We start from the raw sequence: 23,638 nt of genomic DNA, 5'->3' as shown, positions 1-23,638 counted from the left end.
TCTTCACAACCTAACACACAAACACACCTGCTGGACACACATCCCTTATCCCAACCACACCACAGCATGACAGGACAAAATAAACAGATGTGTGTTGCTCTGAATCATATCAATGCATCTCCACAGCCTTTGGATAAATCAGCATCAAACTCAACATTCACTTTGACCTAAACCCCACCATAGGGGAAATAAAGGACCCCACACCTGACAAATAAAAATCACTGGATTTAATTAATAAAAATAATCAAAACATTATCTACAGGACTTAGATAAATTAATGATTAGCATGTTTAATGAAAGCATTGGAATATAGATGCATTCATTATTGCATTATTACTTTACTACTCAATGCAACATTATGGGTGTGTTTGTTGTTTGTTTGTTTGTTTGTTTGTTTGTGTGCTGGGGGGGCTCTGGCTCTTGTTTGAGAGTGGGTGTAAGTAAGTGAGTGAGCATGAGTGAGTAGGAATGTGAGAGTGTGAGAGTGGGTGTGCGCAGGTCAGTGGCTGAGAGAGTGACCAGGGCGTGACCGAGTCTGTTGGCATGTGCAAGTGGATCTGGGAGTGAACATGTATTTGCATGCGAGTGCCTTTGTGTGTGCATGTGCCCATTTGTGTACGAGAGCATGAGCGTGTGCCCACAGGAGAGTGAAGTCAGACCAGATGCTGCTGTGTGTTAACCCGTGTACGTGTGTGTGTGCGCGTGTGTGTGTGTGTGTATATGTGTATGTAGAAGTCTGAAATGCAACAAAGCACTGGTGCACGAGCGTGTGAGGAAGTGAATGGTTGTGATCAAGTGAACATGGACAAGTGTGTGTGTGAGCGAGTGGAAACAAGTGTGCTTGTGTGTGAGCATGTGCACGTGTGCGAACAGAGATGTCCCTATGCAGATAGGAGACCAGATAATCTTGTTTATTTACACGTTGCTGAGGGCTCATGAACGGTCTAAGAACAAAAACACACACTCATACATGCACGCACACACGCGCACACACACTCACACCCTCTCACTCGCACACACACACACACAGACACACACAGACACACACACACACGCGCACACACACTCACACCCTCTCACTCGCACGCACACACACACACACACATACATACATACACACACACACACACACACACACACACACAGACAGTGGACTCCTGTGACAGGAGAGAGCAGACAGGTGATTTGGCATCCATGCTTTGGTCATAAATACTGACACGTGGTTCACTTTTATTCAGGCAGTGCTGATGCTCCGCTACAGAAGGTAGGTGTGTTGTTGTTGTGGCGCCGCCGGCGGAGACGCAGTCCCGTGCATGGCGTGGGCGGGCGGGCGGGCGGGTGGAATTGGCCGTGGTTTCAAGAAAGGGGCAGGGGCATTAACCGCCCCTCCCTCCTCCTCCTCCTCCTCCTCCTCCCCCCCTTCCCCTCTCTTTCCCCCTCGACCCCCGTCAGCCCTTTAAGGAACATGTTCTACAGCACAGCTGCTGCAGAACCTTTCGCTGGCACAGATTGTTCTTTTTCACCAGAACACAGAAGCTGCCCTCAGCCCACGACTCTTCATTTGCTTTCCAGAGGACAGGAGGGGGGAGGTGAAGAGAGGAGAGGAGAGGAGAGAGGAAGACCGCAAAGGGGGGATTGAAGGAAGAGAAAGAAGAGGAGATGGAGGGATGAGAGTGTCGAGAATCAGGCGTTGGTTGGTTGGTTGGTTGGTTGGGTTCGATCCATCAGACAGACAGGCAGAGAGAAGGAGAGGGAGAGAGAAAGAGAGAGAACACACATTTAGAAAGTGACAATAATCAGAGAATCAAACACATTCCAACGGCATTGTGGGATTGTGGTCAAGTCCTGTCAGAAAGCCTGGGGGTCACTCCCCCAGAAGATCTGAGAGGCCACAGGAGGGGGTCTGTCACACACTCTTGACCAACTCTCAGCTGTTTGTATCAGTCCTGTGTGTTTGTATGTGTATGTGTTTCAATAAAGGCTTAGTGGTGGCCAGATGACTTCAGCACTTTATGCAAGACTCCGCCTGGGGAAGTATTGTCTGGTGTTTGGACATTCATCCTTTTCAGATTTGCCTTTACCTGCATCCTGGTCTAACTTGGGTTGGATGTGTATAGCTTTTCTTCTTTTTCTAAAAAGGCTGATCAACCTTCTAAAATCTACCCACAGTGGGACAAAATCACTTCTCATGTATGAGAAATCTGCTCAACTACTTTGAACTGTGAAATAAATAACTTCCCAAATGTCTGAATCAGAATAAACACAAGCTGATCCCATCAATATTTAGATGAAATTCCCAAAACCAGCTGTTTCTTCTCTGACACAGAGAGAGCTACATGCTTGGCTCTGTGAGACTACAAAACAACTGGGACCACGGTGTACAATCAAGTAGGAGTGGAACAGTGTCATTGTGCTTCAAGCCCTGGAAATAGGACTTCCCTCAGTCTATTATTACACAAAACTGTGTGTGTGTGTGTGTGTGTGTGTGTGTGTGTGTGTGTGTGTGTGTGTGTGTGTGTGTGTGTGTGTGCGCACCTGTGCCTACACATGTGTAGTCTGATTGTTCCTGGGCCACAAGGTGAGTGAGTGACAGACAGCCATGTGTGGTAATGACATGCACATATTGTATAATTTATCAATCACAGAACAGAATGATTCAGTGTACAGAATGGGCACCGGGCAGGGAAGGGCAGGGCAGATGGAAGAGAGAAGTGAGAGGGGAGAGAACAAAAGGTGGGGAGAGGAAAGGAGTCACAAATCAGGAGGGAGGAGAGGAGAAAGGCCAGGAGAGAAGTAAAAGCAGAGATGGGGGGATGAGATGAACAGAGGAGAGGAGACAAGAGGAGGGATGGACTCACCATCTTTGCAGATAGTGCTGACCACACACACGCCATCCTCCAGGTTGTAGCCGTTCACACAGACGCTACAGTTGCGCTCGCCTGGCCCAGTGCACGAGAAACACGTGGAGTCACACCTGGGGAGGACAGAGGGGTTCAGAGGGGGCAGGGAAACTTATGACTATTTAGCAGGACATTTCATTCAAACTGACCTGATCTGATTTGAACCTGGGTTAAGCGACTGTCCGGCGGTGCGAGTACCACGTACTGCTCTACTCCACCCACCATGTGAATGCTAGTCACTGGCCACAGTCAATGTGAATGCTAGTCACTGGCCACAGTCAATGTGAAGGCTAGTCACTGGCCACAGTCAATGTGAAGGCTAGTCACTGGCCACAGTCAATGTGAATGCTAGTCACTGGCCACAGTCAATGTGAATGCTAGTCACTGGCCACAGTCAATGTGAAGGCTAGTCACTGGCCAGTCAATGTGAAGGCTAGTCACTGGCCACAGTCAATGTGAAGGCTAGTCACTGGCCACAGTCAATGTGAATGCTAGTCACTGGCCACAGTCAATGTGAATGCTAGTCACTGGCCACAGTCAATGTGAAGGCTAGTCACTGGCCACAGTCAATGTGAATGCTAGTCACTGGCCACAGTCAATGTGAATGCTAGTCACTGGCCACAGTCATATGTGTCCCCTCTACCTGCACTCCTATTCACACAGATGAACACACACACACTCACTTGCGGCACGATTTTTGGATGTCTCCATTCTCGCCCTTCTGCTCGGACATGTAGTACCCAACACTGCAGCTGGACACACACCTCCAGTCCTCAAGGTAGTAGCCCTCTGCACATTCATGACACGCCTCCATTCCTGTACCTACACACACACACACACACACACACACAATTAAAATGTGATCCCACATAAACATACTTCAAAGTCATGAGTAACATGGAAAATCTCTTCAACTCCTCCCACACATAGGGCAGCTGTGGTTAGGGCTTCGGCCTTGTAACTGAAGGGTTGCCGGTTCAATCCCTGACCAGTGGGAAAAATGTGGGCGGGGGAAGTGGTTGAGCACTGCTCTCCCATGCCCACATCCACAGCTGAAGTGCCCTTGAGCAAGGCACCTAACCCCTCACTGCTCCCAGAGCGCCACTGTAGCAAGGCAGCTCACTGCTCCGGGTTAGTGTGTGCTTCACCTCACTATGTGCTCTGAGTGTTTCACTAATTCACGGATGGGATAAATGCAGAGACCACATTTCCCTCATAGGATCAAAGGAGTATCTATACTTATGCACACAAACGCACACAAACAAAGTAGAAATGTGGAATCACCATTAGAGGTGATGAAAAAGCATCTTTTGGCACACATGTGCAACCAAAGAGGGCCCAGTGGCGCAGCGTGTGAGCAAACAGCCTTGTTTATGACAGCTGAGAGAATTTCAGGGACACTGTCCACAAGGGTCGGCAGGGCGGAGGAGCACAAACGCACTCGACTAGCAACGAGGCTGCCAAGGAGGAACACTTAAACCATGACCACACCAACAGCCTGATGCAAGCAAATGGGAGTGGAGTGTGTGTCTGTGTGTGTGTTTGTGACCGAGACACACAGAGATCATGTGTGTTTATGGCTTTATATGTGTGTGTATATATTTGTTTGTATGTATATGTGTGTGTATATTTGTGTTTGTATATGTCTTACCAGCACATGTTGCACACGCAGAGTGACATGGCTCGCACGCTCGTCTGTGCCCGTTATAGTAGGTGCCCGGCTCACATGCCAGCTGACAACGGGTGTCCTGCAGACTACACAAAAATAAACAAAAACAAACAAAGAAAACCATGAGGACGAGAAGAGAGAAATATAGAAACATATGAGACAAGGGGATGGAATGAGGGGAGGGAGAAAGAGAAGGAATAGGAGAGGGAGAGAGTGAAAAGATGGAAAAGGAGGACAAGAAAGACAGAGAGGAAGAAAGAGAAGAAAGAATGCAGAGGATGACTGACAAAAAGCGTATGATCTCAGAGTCTGACTACTCATGATGCATTCTAAAGACTTCTGCAGATGTTTCACACAAGGACGGGAATGTCCGAGAAATCTGTGTGTGTCTCTGAAGCAATGGCGCATGGTATGTGTGTATGAATGACTGAGTGCATCTGTGTATGCGGTGTTAAACAGTGTACTCAACCGGACAATACATTTATGTGCAGTGCCCAATGTAAACAAATGCTTGTGTGTTGAAATAATCAGACAGTGTTTACCAGTGGTGTGTGTGTGTGTGTGTGTGTGTGTCTGTGTGCGTGCGCATGTGCACGTGTTACCTAAGACCAGGCTTGCACTCAGTGCAGATGTTTGCAGTTGTGCACTTCTTGCAGTTCTCTTGACATTTTCGGCACTTTTTTGAGTCTGACACATGAAATACAAATACACACATTAGAAATAAAACCACTCATACAACCTCATCATCTAGATCAATGCATATTACAATACTACATCAGCAGTCCACACACACACACACCTGGATGTAGCATAATGTTTTACAATAAACACAAAATTCTACAATTTGTAATAAAAAAAAAAAAACAGTACTGTATACATATCCAAATGTGGATGTGTGTGACGGAGTGATGCTATATACCCTGGTCCAGATAAAAGCCATCAGGACAGGAGGGCACACAGGTCTGGGCTCCTTCTTTCAGGTAGAAGCCTTGTCTGCAGGAGCTGCACTGGTCACTGCGGCTGCCCACGCAGGACTCGCACAGGGCCGAGCACTTCTTGCAGCGTTGACGGTCATCAGGGAAGAAGCCCGGTGGACATTCCGACACACATGTCCTGTGGCAGGACACGGGTCATTACACGACTTTTAAGCAAAACTCCATAAGCGGTAGGCCAGTTATATGGAATGATTCAGCTAGAACTTTGTCATCGGTTTCAGAGCTAAGGTTTAAAAAACAGGGGTGGGCTCTCAATTCTGCATGCCAGCTAACCTGGTGTTGTTCTTGAACTTGAGGAAGTGGTGGAGGCAGTTAATACACTGCTGGGGACCAGGGCCTTCACAGCCGCGCTCGTTGCACTCTGAGTCACAGGGACCTACACACACACGCACACACATATATTACATTAATATTATAAAGGACAAATTTACCAGGAACGTACGTACATTTTCACTTAAAACATCTTGGAACAAAAAAAAAAACAATCTTGAATCTGAACATTGAGTCATATGGAGGCAATCTTAAACTACGAGGAACACCTATTGTGCCATCTTAGGATGTTTTTATTCTTGAATAAAATGCAATTTTGAAAATAACTAATAGGAACTAATATGCTATTTGTCAGGCCCAGTCACACCTCATCTAAGTATAAGTATATCTACGTATAAGTATAAATATATACTCTTTTGATCCCGTGAGGGAAATTTGGTCTCTGCATTTATCCCAATCCGTGAATTAGTGAAACACACTCAGCGCACAGTGAGGTGAAGCACACACTAATCCCGGTGCAGTGAGCTGCCTGCAACAACAGCGGCGCTCGGGGAGCAGTGAGGGGTTAGGTGGCTTGCTCAAGGGCATTTCAGCCGTGCCTACTGGTCGGGGTTCGAACCGGCAACCCTCCGGTTACAAGTCCGAAGCGCTAACCAGTAAGCCAGTTATAAAAAATGTATGTATGTATGTATCTGTGAATTCTCTGTTTGTGCTGCTGGAACACTGTCATTTCCCTTTGGGGATAAAAAGTTTATCTACCTATCTATACAGGACTATGATGGGCCTGACGGTCAGTCAATTTAATGGCTATTTCTCTGCCTGTGACAAACCAGTTCGCATGTAAGCAAGGATTTTAGTGACCTTTTCAGACATATTTTAGATATACAACAATTCCATTGACCCTTTAGATTGTCCCCCTAAAAATAGAATACAAAAAACCCCAAACAGTTTAAAATCAAATAATTTAATTAGGACTTACCCTTGATCAATTTCAGCATCACCTTGGTCACAGCCTCGAGTCATAACTTTAAAGGCGTACTGCACATTGTTTATGTAGTGTTTTATGTAAACGTGACCAGGGGGTGACTTGGGGACAGTTGTAAATTCCCATTTATTTCTAGGATTTATGTTTAATTTCATGTTTTTAATTTATTGATGTGAAGTTAAATTTGTATTTAAAGTAAAAAAATCAATAAAAAAAACAATATCAGTCTTTATCACAACAAAACTGTGAAAAACATTGTTTTTTTTCAGGATGTGTAATTTTCAAAAACTGTTTTTAATAAAGAACAAAAACATCTGAGAGCCTAATGAATTACATATCATTTTACATAACAACTCCTAGAAATCAATCGTCTAGTCAGTTTACAACAGTTTTGGATTATACAAGTTTCATTCATTGAAACAACCCCAGGACAGGAAATGTACTGGTAGGAAGTCCCATAACCAGCGTGACAATCCACATCTTCACCACAGTCATGACTGTCATTATTTCAGCTGACATCAGCAAAACTACAGCCTTGGGAAGAACATGGCATTTATATATATATATATATATATATATGTGTGTGTGTGTGTGTGTGTGTGTGTGTGTGTGTGTGTGTGTGTGTGTGTGTGAGTGTGAGTGTGAGTGTGTGAGTGTGAGTGTGAGAGAGAGAGAGAGAGAGAGAGAGAGAAAGGGAGAGCCTGAATATAAGATTAAATATACAGTGCTGAGTGACTTTGAATGAGGGCATACTAAGTGGCTTCATTCAAACCGCTCCTTTAGGAGCATCCGAGTTCAAAGTTCAACCAGGGCGCGTGACAATGTCACCACTGACCGTTGTACTCGTGGGTGTCATCGTCAGCAGGCTGCTCCACAGCGGAGACAGAACGGGGCTTGTCACTGCGTCCAGAGTACGGGTGCATAGAGGTGCCATACAGCACCAGAGACCACTCCTTTAGCTTCCCTACAAATGGGACACGGAAGGGAGAGAGGGACAGAAACAAAGAATACAGGAATCGGATGAGCTGATGTTTTTTAATAATGAAAGGTAGAGGAGAGAGAGAGAGAGAGACAGCTAGAGAGGGAGGGTCAGTTGAGCACAAGGTCAGTTGAGCAGGTAAGGAGAAGAAGTGTGAAGTGTGGTCAAATCCATAGCCTGGGACTGAGACGCCTATGATAAGGTGAAGGACGGGGGTTGAGCTCCCCTCAACCCTTCACAGGGGAGCTGAGCATCACCTGTGTGTGTGTGTGTGTGTGTGTGTGTGTGTGTGTGTGTGTGTGTGTGTGTGTGTGTGTGTGTGTGTGTGTGTGTGTGTGTGTGTGTGTGTGTGTGTGTGTGTGTGTGTGTGTGTGTGTGTGTGTGTGTGTGTGTGTGTGTACCTGGTGCCTTCTGGCTGCGGAGCTGTGAGGGTGAGTCTGTGATCTCCAGGATCCAGTCTCCTGCTGCCTTTTCGCCCCAACAGTGAGTTGTCATGAACTCCCAGTTCTTAAAGCCCTCCATGGAATGGTCAAACAGCCTGGACGCACACAATACACAAGCTCATGGGAATGGATTTGATGTGAGAGTCTGCGTGTTATGTGAGATGGATGTTGATGTTGGCTCATTTATCTGCGAATATAATATTTAATAATAAGCTGTCTGTGTCTGTGTCTGTCTGCGTCTGCATTTGCGTAATCGAATGTGCTTCTGCTAGTCAGAAATCTAGGTTGATTGAGCTTGGCTAGCATGTCTTGGCATAAAACCTATGTGTTGGTGGGGTCTGTGTTTTGGTGTGTGCATGTGTCTGCATGTGCGTGAGACCTGTTGGCGAGCAGCTGGGATTTGGTCCCTGAGGGTGAGGTGAGGTTGATGGACAGGTCGCCTCGGCGGGGGTGCGTGATGGTAATGCGGACCACCACATGCTCCAGGTAGATGACGTGGTGATTGGAGCTCTCGGCACAGCCGGTGGCCTTGTACACAGAGCGCACCACATGATCTGGACGGATGGTCCTGCACACGACACACACACACACACACACATATAATTACACACATGGCAAGAGGACTACAGCACACATACATCCAGACACAGCCATGACATTTAACCTGGGGTGGAGGCCCATTGCCATGCCAACCTGATCTGACGGTCAGCGCTCTCGAGGCAGATGTGCTGGGCAGGGACCTGCTTCCACCGTTCCGCCTCCCGGACCATCGCCTCCGCGTCCATCAATCCAAAGCCGTACAGGTGACTGACTACACACATAGCCAAGAGATCAGTTCAGCAGACCATTCACAAACAACTAGCCACAGCACCCACAACCAATGACGGCTCAGAATCATTCACAACACCTCTGTATAACCTAAGCCAATGAGGGCTCAGCAAAACTCATTCACAATCAATCAAAGCTCAGCATTGCTAGTTCTCAAACAATCACTGTCCAGCACACATTTTTTGGTGTGCTGGACACTAAAAACACTGTTTTCTTGCAACCAATGGTGGGTTCCTCCCTGCTTGTAAGCGTGGCTGAGGCAGGCAGCCAATCTGGGGTCAGCCCTGCACACCCACCTCAGCTCATCAAACAAAAAACAGAATAAAGTCCACAGACACAGGCACCGTCTCATAACAGCACTGGTGCATTATGTGCCAGCACTCACAGCAGCCTTTCGGACATAGCCAGATGAAAACAGTAGAAAGACAACAGAGAGAGAGAGAGAGAGAGAGAGGTCTTGGTAATGTACTCATTGTGTAATGAGTACACTATTCTGTTCCACATTTTCATTTTCAGCACTCTTTTAAAGCACCATTTTAGTAAATCCTAGGAAGACATGGAATTATTCAGTGTTCTGCTGTGTGTGGTCATCAGCTATCAATTATTTTATTTGGTGTGGGTTATCTGCACCTGCTTTGGGTAATAATTACATAGTCATCAAGATAATGTTTATCTCCTGGCTTTCCACTTTTCAAAGATAAACAACATGTATAGCTCAGAAAGTCCTCAGTTTCCCTCCCGCGGTCCAGCCCAGTGGTATATGCCGAGAAGAAGTGCTGCAGCTCTTGTGGGACCACTCTCTGCCCTTTCCCTAAATCAGTGTGTCAACAAGCGTGGTTTACTTACAATTAACATTAGCCACATTAGCACTAAAAGCCGCTTCACCATGTTTCGTTCTGATAGTGGGTTTTTATCAAGTGTTCCTCCTGTGATCTGAGAGGTCTGGCAGGTGTGCATTGCTGATAACATCTGATAGGTAGTTTGGTCCCGTTTCATTTAGAAGTTTACAAACAGACTGTCGTGCTTTACATATTTCAGACTTCTACAGAGCATGTCTTTATGCATTTGATAGTGGATCGGAAGTTTGTATTTCAGCCCTTTTCTTTCGGGTTTTCTACATTCTCTTTTTAGGAGTTTAATGAACTAACGTTTAGACCCTTTGTGATGACATGGAGTGTGTGTGTGTGTGTGTGTGTGTATGAGAGGGAGAGGAAGTGTACCGTTGTATCCGGCTGCATTGGTCTTCCAGTCAGGCGCGCTCAGATGACCGGCTCGGGAGGTTTTCACAATGATGTGCTGAACATCCCGCCAGGTGAGCAGAGTACTACGCGTGCACACACACACACACACACACACACACACCAGAGTTTATAAAATGTCTCACTCCTCTTTGAGACTAAACATAAAATCCCAGACTATCTACCACCCTCACACACATTTGTCTGTTATTAATAACACTTTTTACCCTCACACACTCTCTTATGATGTGGGGGATATCACCTTTAAACAGAGGAAGTGTGTGTGTGTGTGTGTGTGTGTGTTAAAGAGTTTATGAGAAAGAATCTGTCAGGGGTGGAGCTAAGGATGTGGGTCAGAAAGCTTTCTCTGGAAACCTCACGTGGCAGCCAGATGGACAGAGAGAGAGAGAGAGAGAGAGAGAGAGAGAGAGAGAGAGAGAGAGAGAGAGAGAGAGAGAGAGAGAGGAGAGAGAGAGAGAGAAAGAAAGAGAGCACATTTCAGTAAGCAGACTGATTATTAAGCAGACAGCACTGTCTAAGACAGGCCTGTTATTAGATAAGAGTCTGTGCGTGTCTTTGACAGAGAGAAATATGCAAGTGTGTGCAAGGATACTGTATGGGTGCATATACATACATGTGATTAAAGTTTGCATGTATGTAGACCTTTAGACCACCCTGACAGTGTCTGTGTGTCTGTGTGTGTGTATGTGTATGTGTATGTGTGTGTGTGTGTGTGTCTTACTTTGCTTCCAGGGCAAGTGCGATGATCCCAGCAGCCATGGGTGCTGAGGCTGAGGTGCCCGTGTGATTGTCAGTGCAGCGCTGCCGCAGGTCCGTAGTGATCTGGGGAGAAAGAGAGAGGGGGGGGGGGGGGGTGGAGAGAGAGAGAAAGAGAAGAGAATGAGGGAGAGAGAGAAGTGGAGTGAGACAAAGAGAGAAAGATGTGGGGGAGGGGAAGAATGAGGGAGAGGGGGGGGGGTAGAGGCCTTTGTAAGTCTCCTTCAAACTCAGGGCTTCAATGATCTTGACTGAAGGGAATAAAACAGGAGAAGAAGCCACCAGCGTGGGAACATCCATACCTCCAGAACGTTTCACTCCCCCGCTCATCCACATATTCACATTCCTCATTCTTAAAATCATTTAAGGCCCCTTTGTATGAGCCTTGATTATACTGGTGGTTTTCCCTGCAATATCTGCCAGGTTGCATCCCAAACAGAACTCTGGAAGTCCATTCCTAACTTAATTCAATTATACCAAACTTTGAATGTAGAATGTGAAAATAAAATTCAATATTGTATAATGAAAGTCAGACACTAAGACTTGCTTTAAATGACTTGTGAGACCCCCTACCCCCAACTCCCCATTTAGACAATCTTGCAGGCTTGATAACAAAACTAGTTTTAGTTTTGCCATGTGACAACAAAGACTAATCACATGTTGGATTAATATACAATGAATGTTCAGGTTGGAATGATGTCATTTCACATCCTACAGAAATGACTGGGAACAGGTACATGAATACATGCATTTACAATCAAATAATTTGTTTAGCTTAACCTAAACAGAGAAATCAGTTAGATCTAAAGGAATGCCTCTGTATCCTGCTCTTGAACTGACAGAAGTCCGTTTTTGTAACCACATATTCATCTCCTGCTGAGATACATCAAGCTGTTACCGATGGAGAGGTGCCTACTTGTTCACACACACCTCCCTGTGTTCAAACAGTGTGTACGCACAAGGCTACAGAGTTTCAACACAGACCCAAGGAATGTCGCACAGCCACTCAAGACAAGCTGAGAGAGGGGAGAGAGCAAGCGGCCTCCCTCCTCCTGCCTGGGTTCCCTCCGCCTCATTCACACGTTCTCCAACACTAAAGTCAAATTCAGGTCACACCAGGACAACAACATTCTCACCACCTTGCAGACATGCAACAGGCACAATCACACATAAATGTGTGCGTGCGCGCGCACGCACACACACACGCACTTTTGTGGTCAGAGGTCTCTATGACTGGTGCTCAGATGTGTAAAGCGCAGGACAACTTGCCAAAACAACATTGCCCTCTTAGGTTCTCTATATCCCAGAACTTTCGCAATATGCAATATATCCACATCCATGAAGCTTAGCAAGCTCTATAACTACAAAGGAAAATACAGTTTGTAGGATTCATTTACAACAGACCTATATATCCTGCAAATACAAAGAAACTTTGTTCTTGCACATGAGACCATAACCATGAGAGGCAAAGAAACAAAACTGAGGGGATTTAACTCTTTGAGTCATTTCAATTACATAAACATGAAAACGTTGCCAACATGTCTTCATGGCTTCAATCATTTTTTTGAAAGACACTACAACACATTACTACATCAACGTTTTCAACGTTTCATCAACTCTACACACGGAACACCCTCTGCAAAACACACAGAGCCAGCGTCATGTGGCCGCCAGGCTCTCGACTGTTGTAGTTGGCAGTGACTCTTCTACATAATCGAAGATAAACACACAAACACTCACAGTCACAGTTCTCAGCACCATTATCAGCAGGGCTGGAGAGGAGCCTAGTTGCGTTGGGGGGAGTCACATTCCGCGGGGGGACCGTCAGAGATTCTTATTGCAAGACCGCTGTCCACTTACTATCATTTCATTATTCCTAGCCACCAAAAGCTGACTACACAAGAAAACATCTGAGAGAAAGTCTCTCCTTGTCCACCAAAACATTGGCAATAAAACAGCACTCCTTCCATGCTTTGCCATTGCACGGTCCATCATCATCGTCCTAAATATTTCAATTTTTTTTTTAATAAACATGTTGCTTAATTGTTAACATAGGACAATAAGATTTAGAAAACAATACCTGAGTTTTCTGAGACAAAGACACAACAAACCTTACCAGGCAGTCACCAGTGTAATTTACTAGCTAACATATCTGCTGAAGACAACTGTCAAATGTGTAGCCAACAATTATGGACTTCAATGACCGGTGCATCTCGGTGAACTATAGATTGAAAAATAGTCTCAAAGGGTCAGTGTAGTCTGTTCAGACAGAGATGTCCAACATTACTTATAGACATGACCATGTTAAGAAATGCCCTGTGCTCCTTTAGAAAACCCCAATTTCTACCATTTAGCAGCTCTTCAAAAGAGGAGAATTGATCAAAGGAAACCAGACAGTAAAGAGCTCTTCCTGATCACACTTGATTGCTGGAGGCTCTGTACAGAGAAATCAGAATGGGTACCACAAGACAACCTGCCTATTTCACACTCCTGTAGACCGTGAACACACACAGACACACACTCACTATTTTGCGGTCGTAGTTCTCGCCGCTGCTGTAGGTGGTGGTGAGGGTGGAGGCGCACTCCTCCAGGTACCAGGGCTTGCGTCCACTCTCGGCTGTGCTGCTGATGCTGATGGTGTAGATAGAGTTGGTGTAGCCGTCGCACGAGCAGTGGTCCCTGCTGCGGCCGCCGTTGCCCGAGGCCCACACGAAGATGGAACCCCGGCCCTTCCTGCCCTGGGAGGATGTGGGACAGCACGCAAGAGATTCAGGTCACATCGCTGGAACTCAGGTTATGCATCATCCGAAACATCTGTACACCTGTACTTTGCCAGACTAAGACGCGGATGGTTAACTATTCAGACAAGCTAACGGAGAGTAGCACCAATAAGGGAACGCAGGACTTGGGTCCCGCTCCAGCTCACCCAGTCCCACAATTGCTTTGATTCCCCAAGAATATATGAACTAAACGGATGTGTGTGTTAGGGGTGATGTTGTACCAGGCGGATGCCGTTCTCAAAGGCCTGCTTGGCCAGCGCGGCAGGACCGTCCACAGTCTTGCCGTCGTCATCTGGTCCCCAGGAGGCACTGTAGATGTCTATGTGCTGCGGGTGCAGAGAGAGCGACTTGGCCTCCACCATATCAGTCACATCGCCATCAAGCATCCGCACACCTGCACACACGCACCATACATACACACACCATACACACAGATATACATGTGTCACATACAGATGCAAACCCAGAAAATGTCACTATTATTGGTTTGTTTGAGTTAATTGAGGAAAATAAGATGAGCTGTTGTGTAAAGTCTGAGTGTTGGTGTGTGTGCCAGCAGATGTCTGTGCATGTGTGAAATGTGTAATCTATGCATGCGAGTTCATGTAGGTTTTTGTATGCGGGTTCATGTAGGTTTTTGTATGCGGGTTCATGTAGGTTTTTGTATGCGGGTTCATGTAGGTTTTTGTATGCGGGTTCATGTAGGTTTGCATGCACGTGTGTCACCTCCAATGCGTGCGTTATAGGCAATTCCAACAGTGCAGTGGGAGTTGTTTGCTGATGCTGCCACTTCACCTGCACACCGTGTCCCATGCCTAAACACACAGACACAAACACACACACAGACACAATTTAGTGCTTGCGGCAATATTAACAGAGCTAACTAAACAATGCTTAAAGTGAGACTACCATTGCTGCCATACCATCATTGATCCAGAAAGAAATTCTGTCTCACTCATTTTCACACACACACACACACACACACACACAGAGCAGTGGGCAGCCACTGCTGCGTCACCCGGGTAGCAGTTGGGGTGAATCTCGAGAAACAGAGATCTATGTGAAAAATTGGCAGAATTCCCCTTTAACCAGCAGGCCATCTAGTGTAGGGGTGAGTGTACATTGAGTCAATTGAGCTATGGTTTAAGGTGTATGTGCGGGTGAAGGCTTATGGTGGGTTTCACCAGAGAAGACTATAACGCCTTATGTGTTAGCTGTGCTAGCAGTGTGCATGTGTGGACATGCATATGATAATGGGATGTGATAAGGGTGATTATGATGCATCTCTGTGTCCTGTCTGAGTGGGGGTGTGTGTGTTGTTTACAGTAAGTACTTGCTTCAGTAAGTAAATGTGTTGATTGTGAGTGTGATTGTGTGTGTGTGTGAGTGAGTGTGATTGTTTGTGTGTGTGTGTGTGTGTGTGTGTGTGTGTGTGTGTGTGTGTGTGTGTGTGTATGTGTGTGTGCTCGCATGTGTTTTTAGAAAGAACAGCTGCTCTTGCCCGCAGTGTTTGCTTGCCAGCAGAAACACCGCGGCCGAATATTTGAGGAACCCGCCGGAAACATTAGAAAGCCTACACACACAGTCACACACACACAAACACACTTTTGGAAACATTAGAAAGCCTACACACACACACAAACACACTTTTGACCCAGTCTCAACCCAAAGACCCAGCACAACCGCCAACCAGGACAATCCATTCCAACAGTTTTCTAGTTTTCTGTGAATATGACCCCCCCCCCCCCCCCCCCCCACACACACACACACACACACACACACACACACACACAGAGTTGTCTATACAACAGAGAACATCTGTGCTTCACTCAATGAAGTTTTAACTATTTAACCTACACCCTTAAACACATGCATGTGCACGGAAACACAAACACACATGCTCAGCCACACGGTCAGGCAGAAGCCAGACAGACAGTCCTCTTTCTACAAGGCAGCACTTTGTGGTCTGGCTGATGGACAGGGTCAGGCCTGGGGCTAAGGTCAGCGATTGTCTGTGTGTCTGCTGCCACAGCACCAACACTTACTGAATTTACAGAGGGTGGGTGGGGTAGTACTGAACTAGACATAGACACATAGACCCCCACACACACACACACACAGACATACAGACTTATCCACTGTGCACAGTCGTGATTGTGTGAGTAAAAGTATTTCAGATTGATCAATCATACACACACATACACTCACACACAGAGACAGACATAGTCCAACATGCCCCAATATTCCTGCAGGCCTTTTTTAAATCAGACTGAGGAATGAGCATTCCTCTGGCAACCACCCCCATTTTCAGAGAAGGAGGCCGAGAGAGAGAGAGACAGAGAGAGAAGGAAGGGAAGAGACGAAAGGAAAATCAGAAAGAGAGAAGTGAAAAAGAGGTAGGTGACATGAAAGTGGGAATTGGCTGTTTGCTTCCATCAGTCAATAAAAATCAGAGCCTTCTGAACTTTGACCAATAACACACACACATCATTGTGTGTGTGTGTGTGTGTGTGTGTGTGTGTGTGTGTGTGTCTTACTTGTTCTCATTACTGGCATCATATCGGGGCATAGGGTCCATGTCATTGCCATTGACATCGTAGCTGGCCTGGTTGTCCTGGAAACAGAATTATATGGAAGCAGTCAAATTATTGGAAAGGCTAACACATACACAGAGAAAAACAAACTTTTTTCCAGACCCAATGGGACCTCTTGGCCTGGAAGTCAAGACTTGTATAAATGTACTGATGTTCCAGGTCTCTGTGGAAAAGTCTAAACACATACACACATGCATGTTCTCGCTATTTACAAACTGATACTGATACTCTCCTGCCTTCATAGACATACAACCAATGTCCACTTACATAGTTCTGTATGAGGTCAGGGTGGTTCCTCTCTATGCCGTCGTCCAGTATCGTGACCACCACATCTTTCCCAGTGTAGCCTTTCCTCCAAGCCCCCACCACATTCATGTCTGATTGGCAGTTATGGAGGTCTCCGTTACAGTGCTGAGTGTACACACACACACACACACACACACACACACACACACGTTAGTGTTTCAGTGACTGTAAAGAGGGAGGCAGTGATCATCCTGAAAGTAGACCATTAGTCATACAGACCACACACAGATTTGCATACCTATATACTTCGTAAGGTTGAGTGCAGTCTTCATAAGGCGGTATATTCTTGATGAATACTCTCATACCTCATTATTCTTTAAACATATGCTGTTGCCTCAATCTGTGTATACTTCCAATAAGAGATATATAGTGCACACTGACATTCATTACTCTCTGGTCTTTCCCTCTTCTACAGCAATCCTGCCAATACACCACACATACACACACACAGCGCACACATACCACACAGACACACACACAGAGACACACACAGAGACACACACAGAGACACACACACACACTTTGGCTGCACAGCTCTAAGCTGATTCAAGCCAGCTACCACAGCCAGGGGAAACCGCCTGTTAACACAAGTTCCAATGTAGACGGTCATATAGGCAGCCCGGTAACATGTCGTCTGAGCACAGAAAAATACTTAACGCAGACAGGCTGCTATCACAGCAGTAACACAGAGTGAAGGAAACACAGAACAAATACCCACAGAATATTGTGCGTCACACCAATAAACACCACTAGGAGATGTGTCAAACTAAATAAATCAAAGTGAAACACAGTGTTCAATCAGCTGATGGGACCCAACATAAAACAGACGGGCCTTTAACAGCAGTGCTTCACAAAGCCAGCTTGTCTAGGTGACCGGAAGTGCTCAAATCATAGGAATGCATCTAAGTGATAGCGCCAGTGGCTCACTGATATAATCTTGACAGATAATAAGATCAGAAAAACACCAGCAATACAGCGGACAGGAGACACTAGTTTGGTAAGACAGCCACGAAGCATATCTAGGACAGATTAGCACGTACATCAACTGTGGTTTTCTATATTTCAGAGTGGCATCTGCCTCCTGTACTATCTGGCGTGTGCAAGTATGACTATGTGGGTGTTTGATCACAAAGTTCAAAAGCTCATGAAAGGGCTGGAGTTTGCATGGATCTCTAGGAGGAGAGCACTGAGGTCAAAGTGTTTATGTTATCAGAGAACATTAACCATTAACGCTCACAAAACACACACACATTAACCAGCCACACAAACATAAACGCTGTGCACTTCAGCTCCTCTACATACTAGACACACACACACACACACACCAAAGACAGACAAAGCAGTCTTAATTAACAACTTCAAAATAATCATATGTTATTACGTATACTGTTGAGGTTGTGTGTATTGGAATTTGTGAATTTGCAAAGTTGAGACACACACACACACACACAAACACACACACACACACACCTATTGTCACAGTTACTCTGACATACTCACAATATACCACATACTGTTCCATTTAGCATCATTGAAGTAGATGGAGGACTGGCTGGGAGGGGGGGGGACTGCTTTGTAATCCCTTTTCACTCTCCGCCGGACCACCTGCTGCTCCACCCAGCTAACCTGCAACACACACAACACAGGTATCCGTCACAAACACTCAGATACCCACCCACAAATCACTATAGACCCTTTCATCAATAAAAACAAAAACAATGCTTGAACGTTCTATTTGGGCCCCAATCTACTTCCTCTGCATTAAGATAACATATGGAATGTTAAAAAGGAAGTCTTGTGGGGCCAACTATGATGCTGATAATGGAACTCTCTTGAAAGGGTCCATAAAACACAACATCAAGAACGATCAGCATCACAAAAAAATACATTACACACACAAACACATTATTCATATTTGTAGAACATGGTAGAGCCATGTTAACGCTACCAACACTGACTCAGATTTCAGTCCTGAACCCGTCGTTGAGTGTCTGCTAAATTAGTCAACTTCAAATTTGAACTTTTTAACATTTTAAAATGCCTAAAAACATCTCCAACTACAAAAAAAAATCAATGCATATTCACATAGAAACATAAGAGAACCAAACAGACGACACATGGAGACAAGAGGTAAAATCTGAGCGGGGTAGAGAGGGACACAGAGAGAAAGAGAAAGAGAGAGAGAGAGAGAGAGAGGGGGAGAGAGAGAGAGGTGCGCGAGGCAGACAGAGGCAGGGGGGTACTCCCACCTCATTTCTTTGTGAGCTGAGCTGTGAAGTTTATAGGTGTTTTTCAGGAGCTTTAAATCTCTTTATGGCTTCAGTGAGACAAGCCGTAAAAACAGCAGAGAGGGAGACAGGTGGAGAACATACAGAGGAAATGAAAGGAGAGAAAGAGGTATGAACAGAAACCATATGAGAATAGAGATCACATTACATACACACACACACACACACACACACAGGGAGAGAGAGAGAAACCCATATGTTTCTGAGAGACCTATAAATCATTTCCTGCTGATTGCTGCCGGTGGACCACTTTGTCTGTGGCAAAGCGACTCCATCTCAATGTGATTATTAGTGCTCCATACATAACAAAACTACACCGGGTCTGAACATAAAAATAGTTTTAGAAGACTGGTCTAATTTTTATGAACATATGCACTGCTATCACATCTGGTGTAGCCAGTTTCATTGATTATAGTGGAAGCTGATTGTTGCAACAGAACGGAAAACTTTAAATTACGTGCCTGGTGTAGCCTCCCTGTAAGAGATAATGTTGCTATGTCAAGTTTTCTCTCAGACTTGCAGAAAAGACAGAGCCTGCATTTGAGACATCCACTCATGCACTGCATAGTAATTAACCAGTTATTCACTATGCAGTGCACTATGTAGGGAATGAGTGAAGTAGAGCGGAGGCTAGGGAATGACAAAATTAGCACAAAGTGGTAAGACAAATTTAAGGTCTGAGTTTGAGAGATCATTCCTGGCAAAAACGAATTTTTCAGGATTTTATATACGCTTTACAAAAAGAAGGAAAAGTTGTGAGTCTGGGAAGAGGTGCTAGTATCATTTGTCCGACTTAAATGACATGCTCAAGAAGCAACAAACAAGTGTCATTCATAGGGTAAATACACGATCGCTTTTCCGGAGGTTTCTTATCACATACTGTGTAGTCTAATTAGATGGAACAGATGAAGAAATCCAATGAACATCTTTTCCAAAATTCTTTTTTCTTCAGTACACAGAATGCATACAAAAGTGTTGCCTATCTGGGATACCCCATGGTATATCTTGTAATATCCAAAACAAACACTTTCCCAAAGATCCCAGTGTGGCTGGAGCACTCACTGTATTGTTGCAAAGTGGAACAACTGCTAAGTGTATGGCAACCAAACTTAAATCAGGTATAGTCGCAGTCTCTCTTCCACCATCTTTTCTTTCCTGACTATTCGATCGCAGTCGACTCTTTCTTGTTCATACAGCAAGTGCTTAATTAGGAAAATAGAAGGTGAAGGGGGAGTGGATGAAAATATGTGAGCGTGCAGCTTACGCCGGAAAGTATTGGTGCTCATTCTAAAACTTAGGCTACAACAGGCAAAAATAGGCTACAACAATTAAATTATTTCAAACATGGTCTACCAACAGATTACTTATAGTAATTACCGCATGGCCACCTTGCATAATAGGATATAGAATAAGATGGCAGTTTGGGCTACAAACATCTTATTGTCAAAGCATAGACATAAGACCGATCTTCCTATGTCCACCTGATCAAAGGTCCATCCTAAATATTTTATTATCATAAAAAAAGAGCTAACCTTTTCTGACAAAAGGCTTTCATTTGAACATTTAACATTTCAGATTAGCTCTGAACATCTAACAAGATGTAAGCTCTATATTTGTTTTTGCTCCGAAATTGCAAATGTGTTCCAATGTGTAGGCATAAACAAATTCAGACAATTAAACTGAATATGCAAAAAAGTTTGTGTCAAAATCGTATAGGCCTAGTCTACATGGATAAACAAAATGACAAATGGATGTGATATGGCATTTAAAACAAGTCCGAGAAGCTACAGTCATATTTTAATTAATTTAATTCTTCGGAACAGAAAAAATGCTACATTTAACTCCTTGCAAAACTATCCAGACCCACAGACCCATTGGCATTTTAAAGGATACGGTTATCTCATCTGGCACATAGAGTTTAAAGCTACTGCTCAGGAACATCAGCCTGCTCTGCCTACTTAGTATCTTTGATTGCACCTTATCACTTGCTTTAGCACTTGCTTTAGCACACGTGCAACACTATGGATGCACTCCCGTTATCACAGTGAGATTCAATTCTCAAACTCGTGCCCATTGACTGAAACTGGACATATAAATCAGGACAAAGAGTTAAAGACAGGTCAGGTCATTTAGTGCAGCATCTCCATCTACATGGTCAGTGGTGCATAGTTACGCAAGTAAGCACCCATGTGTGTGCTTTACCTTTGGCTCCATTGAGATGAAGCTGTGCTGGCCAAGACTTGTGAGAGTGGACCTCTTTATCGTGCGGCTGTGGAAGAAGTGGTAGTAGTCCTTCAGGTCACCAATCTGTGGGAGTGACATACACACTACATCAGTTCTGTACAAGTGTTCATAAAATATGCAAACATACAAACGTCATCAGTGGTGCATACACAATCTAATATACAAACACACAAACCTCATCAGTGGTGCATACACAGCCTAATATACAAACACACAAACCTCATCAGTGGTGCATACACAGCCTAATATACAAACACACAAACCTCATCAGTGATGCATACACAGTATAATATTAGACTTTAGAACACACACACAAACACAGGCGACAGGCCCATTGTGGGATTATGGCCAGTTAGTCTGACATTAATTATACAGCAGCATTGCACTGGAAAAAGTGACACCAGATGTAATATCACTTTACACACACACACACACACACACACGTTTTCAAGCCCACACAGGCGTATAAAGAAATGTGAGGCTAGAAACGGTTCTGAGACGTGAAGTTCAAAGCTGTGCGGCGGGTGAGCCCTCTTTGATTCTGATGCTACTCCAACGTCTGATTGATGGAAAAAATTCTTCCACAGAGGAACAGCTAAAATGTCAAAAGGGTTTGGATTCAAAAAACGCCCTTACAGGGATTTATAGGTGGAAAACCCTGCCTTTAAACACATTACAACACTGAATATTTGAATATACATCATTTATAAGCACTTTCACTTTGCTAATTATCAATCTGATGTCATAGTCAAGAGTAATAATACTGGAGAGACAAGCCAGTTTGTTGTTCTTATTGCATATATAACTGACTGCATGTAAACTCAAAGCAAGGAACATGGAAAAAAAGTCATGTCTGCACACACACACACAAAAGTCTGTTTGTAAATCAGTGGTAATGGAGCATGTGGTGTGTGGCTGGTGATCTAATTATCAGGGAAAAACTGTGTCCAAAAAAAAAGACAAAGTATCCCACAGTATGCGCTGAATGATGCGATGCTGGAAGTGCTGCTTGTTGAGAGATGTCTGCGTCGGAGAAATGTGTGGATGGAGAGCAGAGTGAGATCAACACTGTGACCACCCAGTCTGTCTATGGGGAACTAGGAGCAGTGCATGCAGCAGTGAGAGGCTGGGGGGGGGGGGGGGGGGGGTGATAATGCAGATGATTAGCCTCAGGTAGATTTGGGTCCATTAAGTGTGTACACTACATGCAAGAGGACAAGGTGTCCACATGCAAAGAGGTTGTTGGCTTTTCCTCTGCTGAGGTACAAGGTGTGAGAAAGGGTGAGGAACAGTGTGCCTGGGTATGAACCAGGGAGGGCCAGTATGTATGTGGGTACGTGTGCACACTGAGACTTCCTCCAAGTTGGAACATGCCGAGACACACGCCTGTAGGGACAGATCACTGAAGCCTCTTCATAACACCCATCTGCTCTATACCATACACACAGACAACCATTTCCGCAGCCACTCACCCCCACATGTACACACACACACACACACACACACACACACACTCACACTAAGGAGCATACTCCTACACAGCACAGCAATGCTGACATGCACATACACAAAGAGACAGTCAGCCGTTTACACCACACATTTATCCTAAAGCAACTAAGCCCAAAGTACAGGTATACTTTATCTGAGCTTCCTAGGCAGTAAACAAAACCCTTTGTCTGAAGAATGCCCTCATTGTCCTTAGCTACATCCCCAAAAGACACATTTAAAACACCCATTCACATGAATGAAACATTTCATCCAGGTAAGTGGTAAGCAAAAGTCAGAGGCACTGTAATGTAGACACCGACCTGGCACCTAACACAGATACAGACATTTACCTTTCCATACACTAATATACACACTTATGAAACATTAGTATATATACTTTTTTTTTAACACAACAAACATTCATACAAACATACACTTAACCAAAATGACTTGTGTGCCATATTACATAAACTAATATAACTGACACACTCTTAACTCTGACAGACCACCACACTCACAAACACTAAAAAAACCTGTCATCCTTTCTTAACACCCAAATCCCTGACCCCTTAACTCTAACTTCTGCCCTCTATCCCTGCTATGGGTTGGTCTGTATAGCTCTTGGTGAGGTCTCACCAATCCATTAAGCAAAGAGATGACCACACACATAACAAGTGTATGTCAAAACACTCTCATTCTTGCAGAGGCTGACTGATGTGAGAGTGTTTTCTTAAAAACGTGAGCGCATGCTTCAACTAATGATTCCCACAGACAGTGGAGACCTATGATATTGTGAAACATTGGACTTCTACCTCTGAGGGACATACTCCCGCTTCCGGACACACACACACAGA

At 44.8% G+C, this 23,638-nt stretch overlaps 1 protein-coding gene across 3 annotated transcripts in view; it reads right to left on the bottom strand.

The window, feature by feature from the left end:
* Positions 1-23,638, bottom strand: part of pcsk5b (proprotein convertase subtilisin/kexin type 5b) — a 37,516-nt gene that overhangs the window by 12,433 nt on the left and 1,445 nt on the right. The window contains exons 2-21 of one of the 3 annotated variants that reach the window (XM_042100518.1): positions 21,255-21,359; positions 18,265-18,390; positions 16,726-16,869; positions 16,402-16,478; positions 14,591-14,679; positions 14,086-14,258; positions 13,610-13,822; positions 11,050-11,150; positions 10,290-10,393; positions 8,935-9,052; positions 8,621-8,809; positions 8,200-8,336; positions 7,655-7,783; positions 5,838-5,940; positions 5,489-5,682; positions 5,172-5,256; positions 4,552-4,655; positions 3,584-3,722; positions 2,859-2,974; positions 213-1,564 (exon numbers count right to left, since the gene is read on the bottom strand). In XM_042100518.1, coding sequence (XP_041956452.1) covers positions 1,449-1,564; positions 2,859-2,974; positions 3,584-3,722; positions 4,552-4,655; positions 5,172-5,256; positions 5,489-5,682; positions 5,838-5,940; positions 7,655-7,783; positions 8,200-8,336; positions 8,621-8,809; positions 8,935-9,052; positions 10,290-10,393; positions 11,050-11,150; positions 13,610-13,822; positions 14,086-14,258; positions 14,591-14,679; positions 16,402-16,478; positions 16,726-16,869; positions 18,265-18,390; positions 21,255-21,359 — 2,562 coding nt within the window. In that variant the 3' untranslated portion in view covers positions 213-1,448. Of the gene's footprint in view, positions 1-212; positions 1,565-2,858; positions 2,975-3,583; positions 3,723-4,551; positions 4,656-5,171; positions 5,257-5,488; positions 5,683-5,837; positions 5,941-7,654; positions 7,784-8,199; positions 8,337-8,620; positions 8,810-8,934; positions 9,053-10,289; positions 10,394-11,049; positions 11,151-13,609; positions 13,823-14,085; positions 14,259-14,590; positions 14,680-16,401; positions 16,479-16,725; positions 16,870-18,264; positions 18,391-21,254; positions 21,360-23,638 lie in introns of those variants that run through there. The other 2 variants (XM_042100519.1, XM_042100517.1) reach the window with 2 other exon arrangements.

Source organism: Alosa sapidissima, chromosome 8 (assembly GCF_018492685.1).
Source record: "Alosa sapidissima isolate fAloSap1 chromosome 8, fAloSap1.pri, whole genome shotgun sequence".
NCBI lineage: Eukaryota > Metazoa > Chordata > Actinopteri > Clupeiformes > Clupeidae > Alosa > Alosa sapidissima.
The sequence above is the reverse complement of the archived record's forward strand: the minus strand, read 5'-3'. Positions and strand labels throughout refer to the sequence as shown.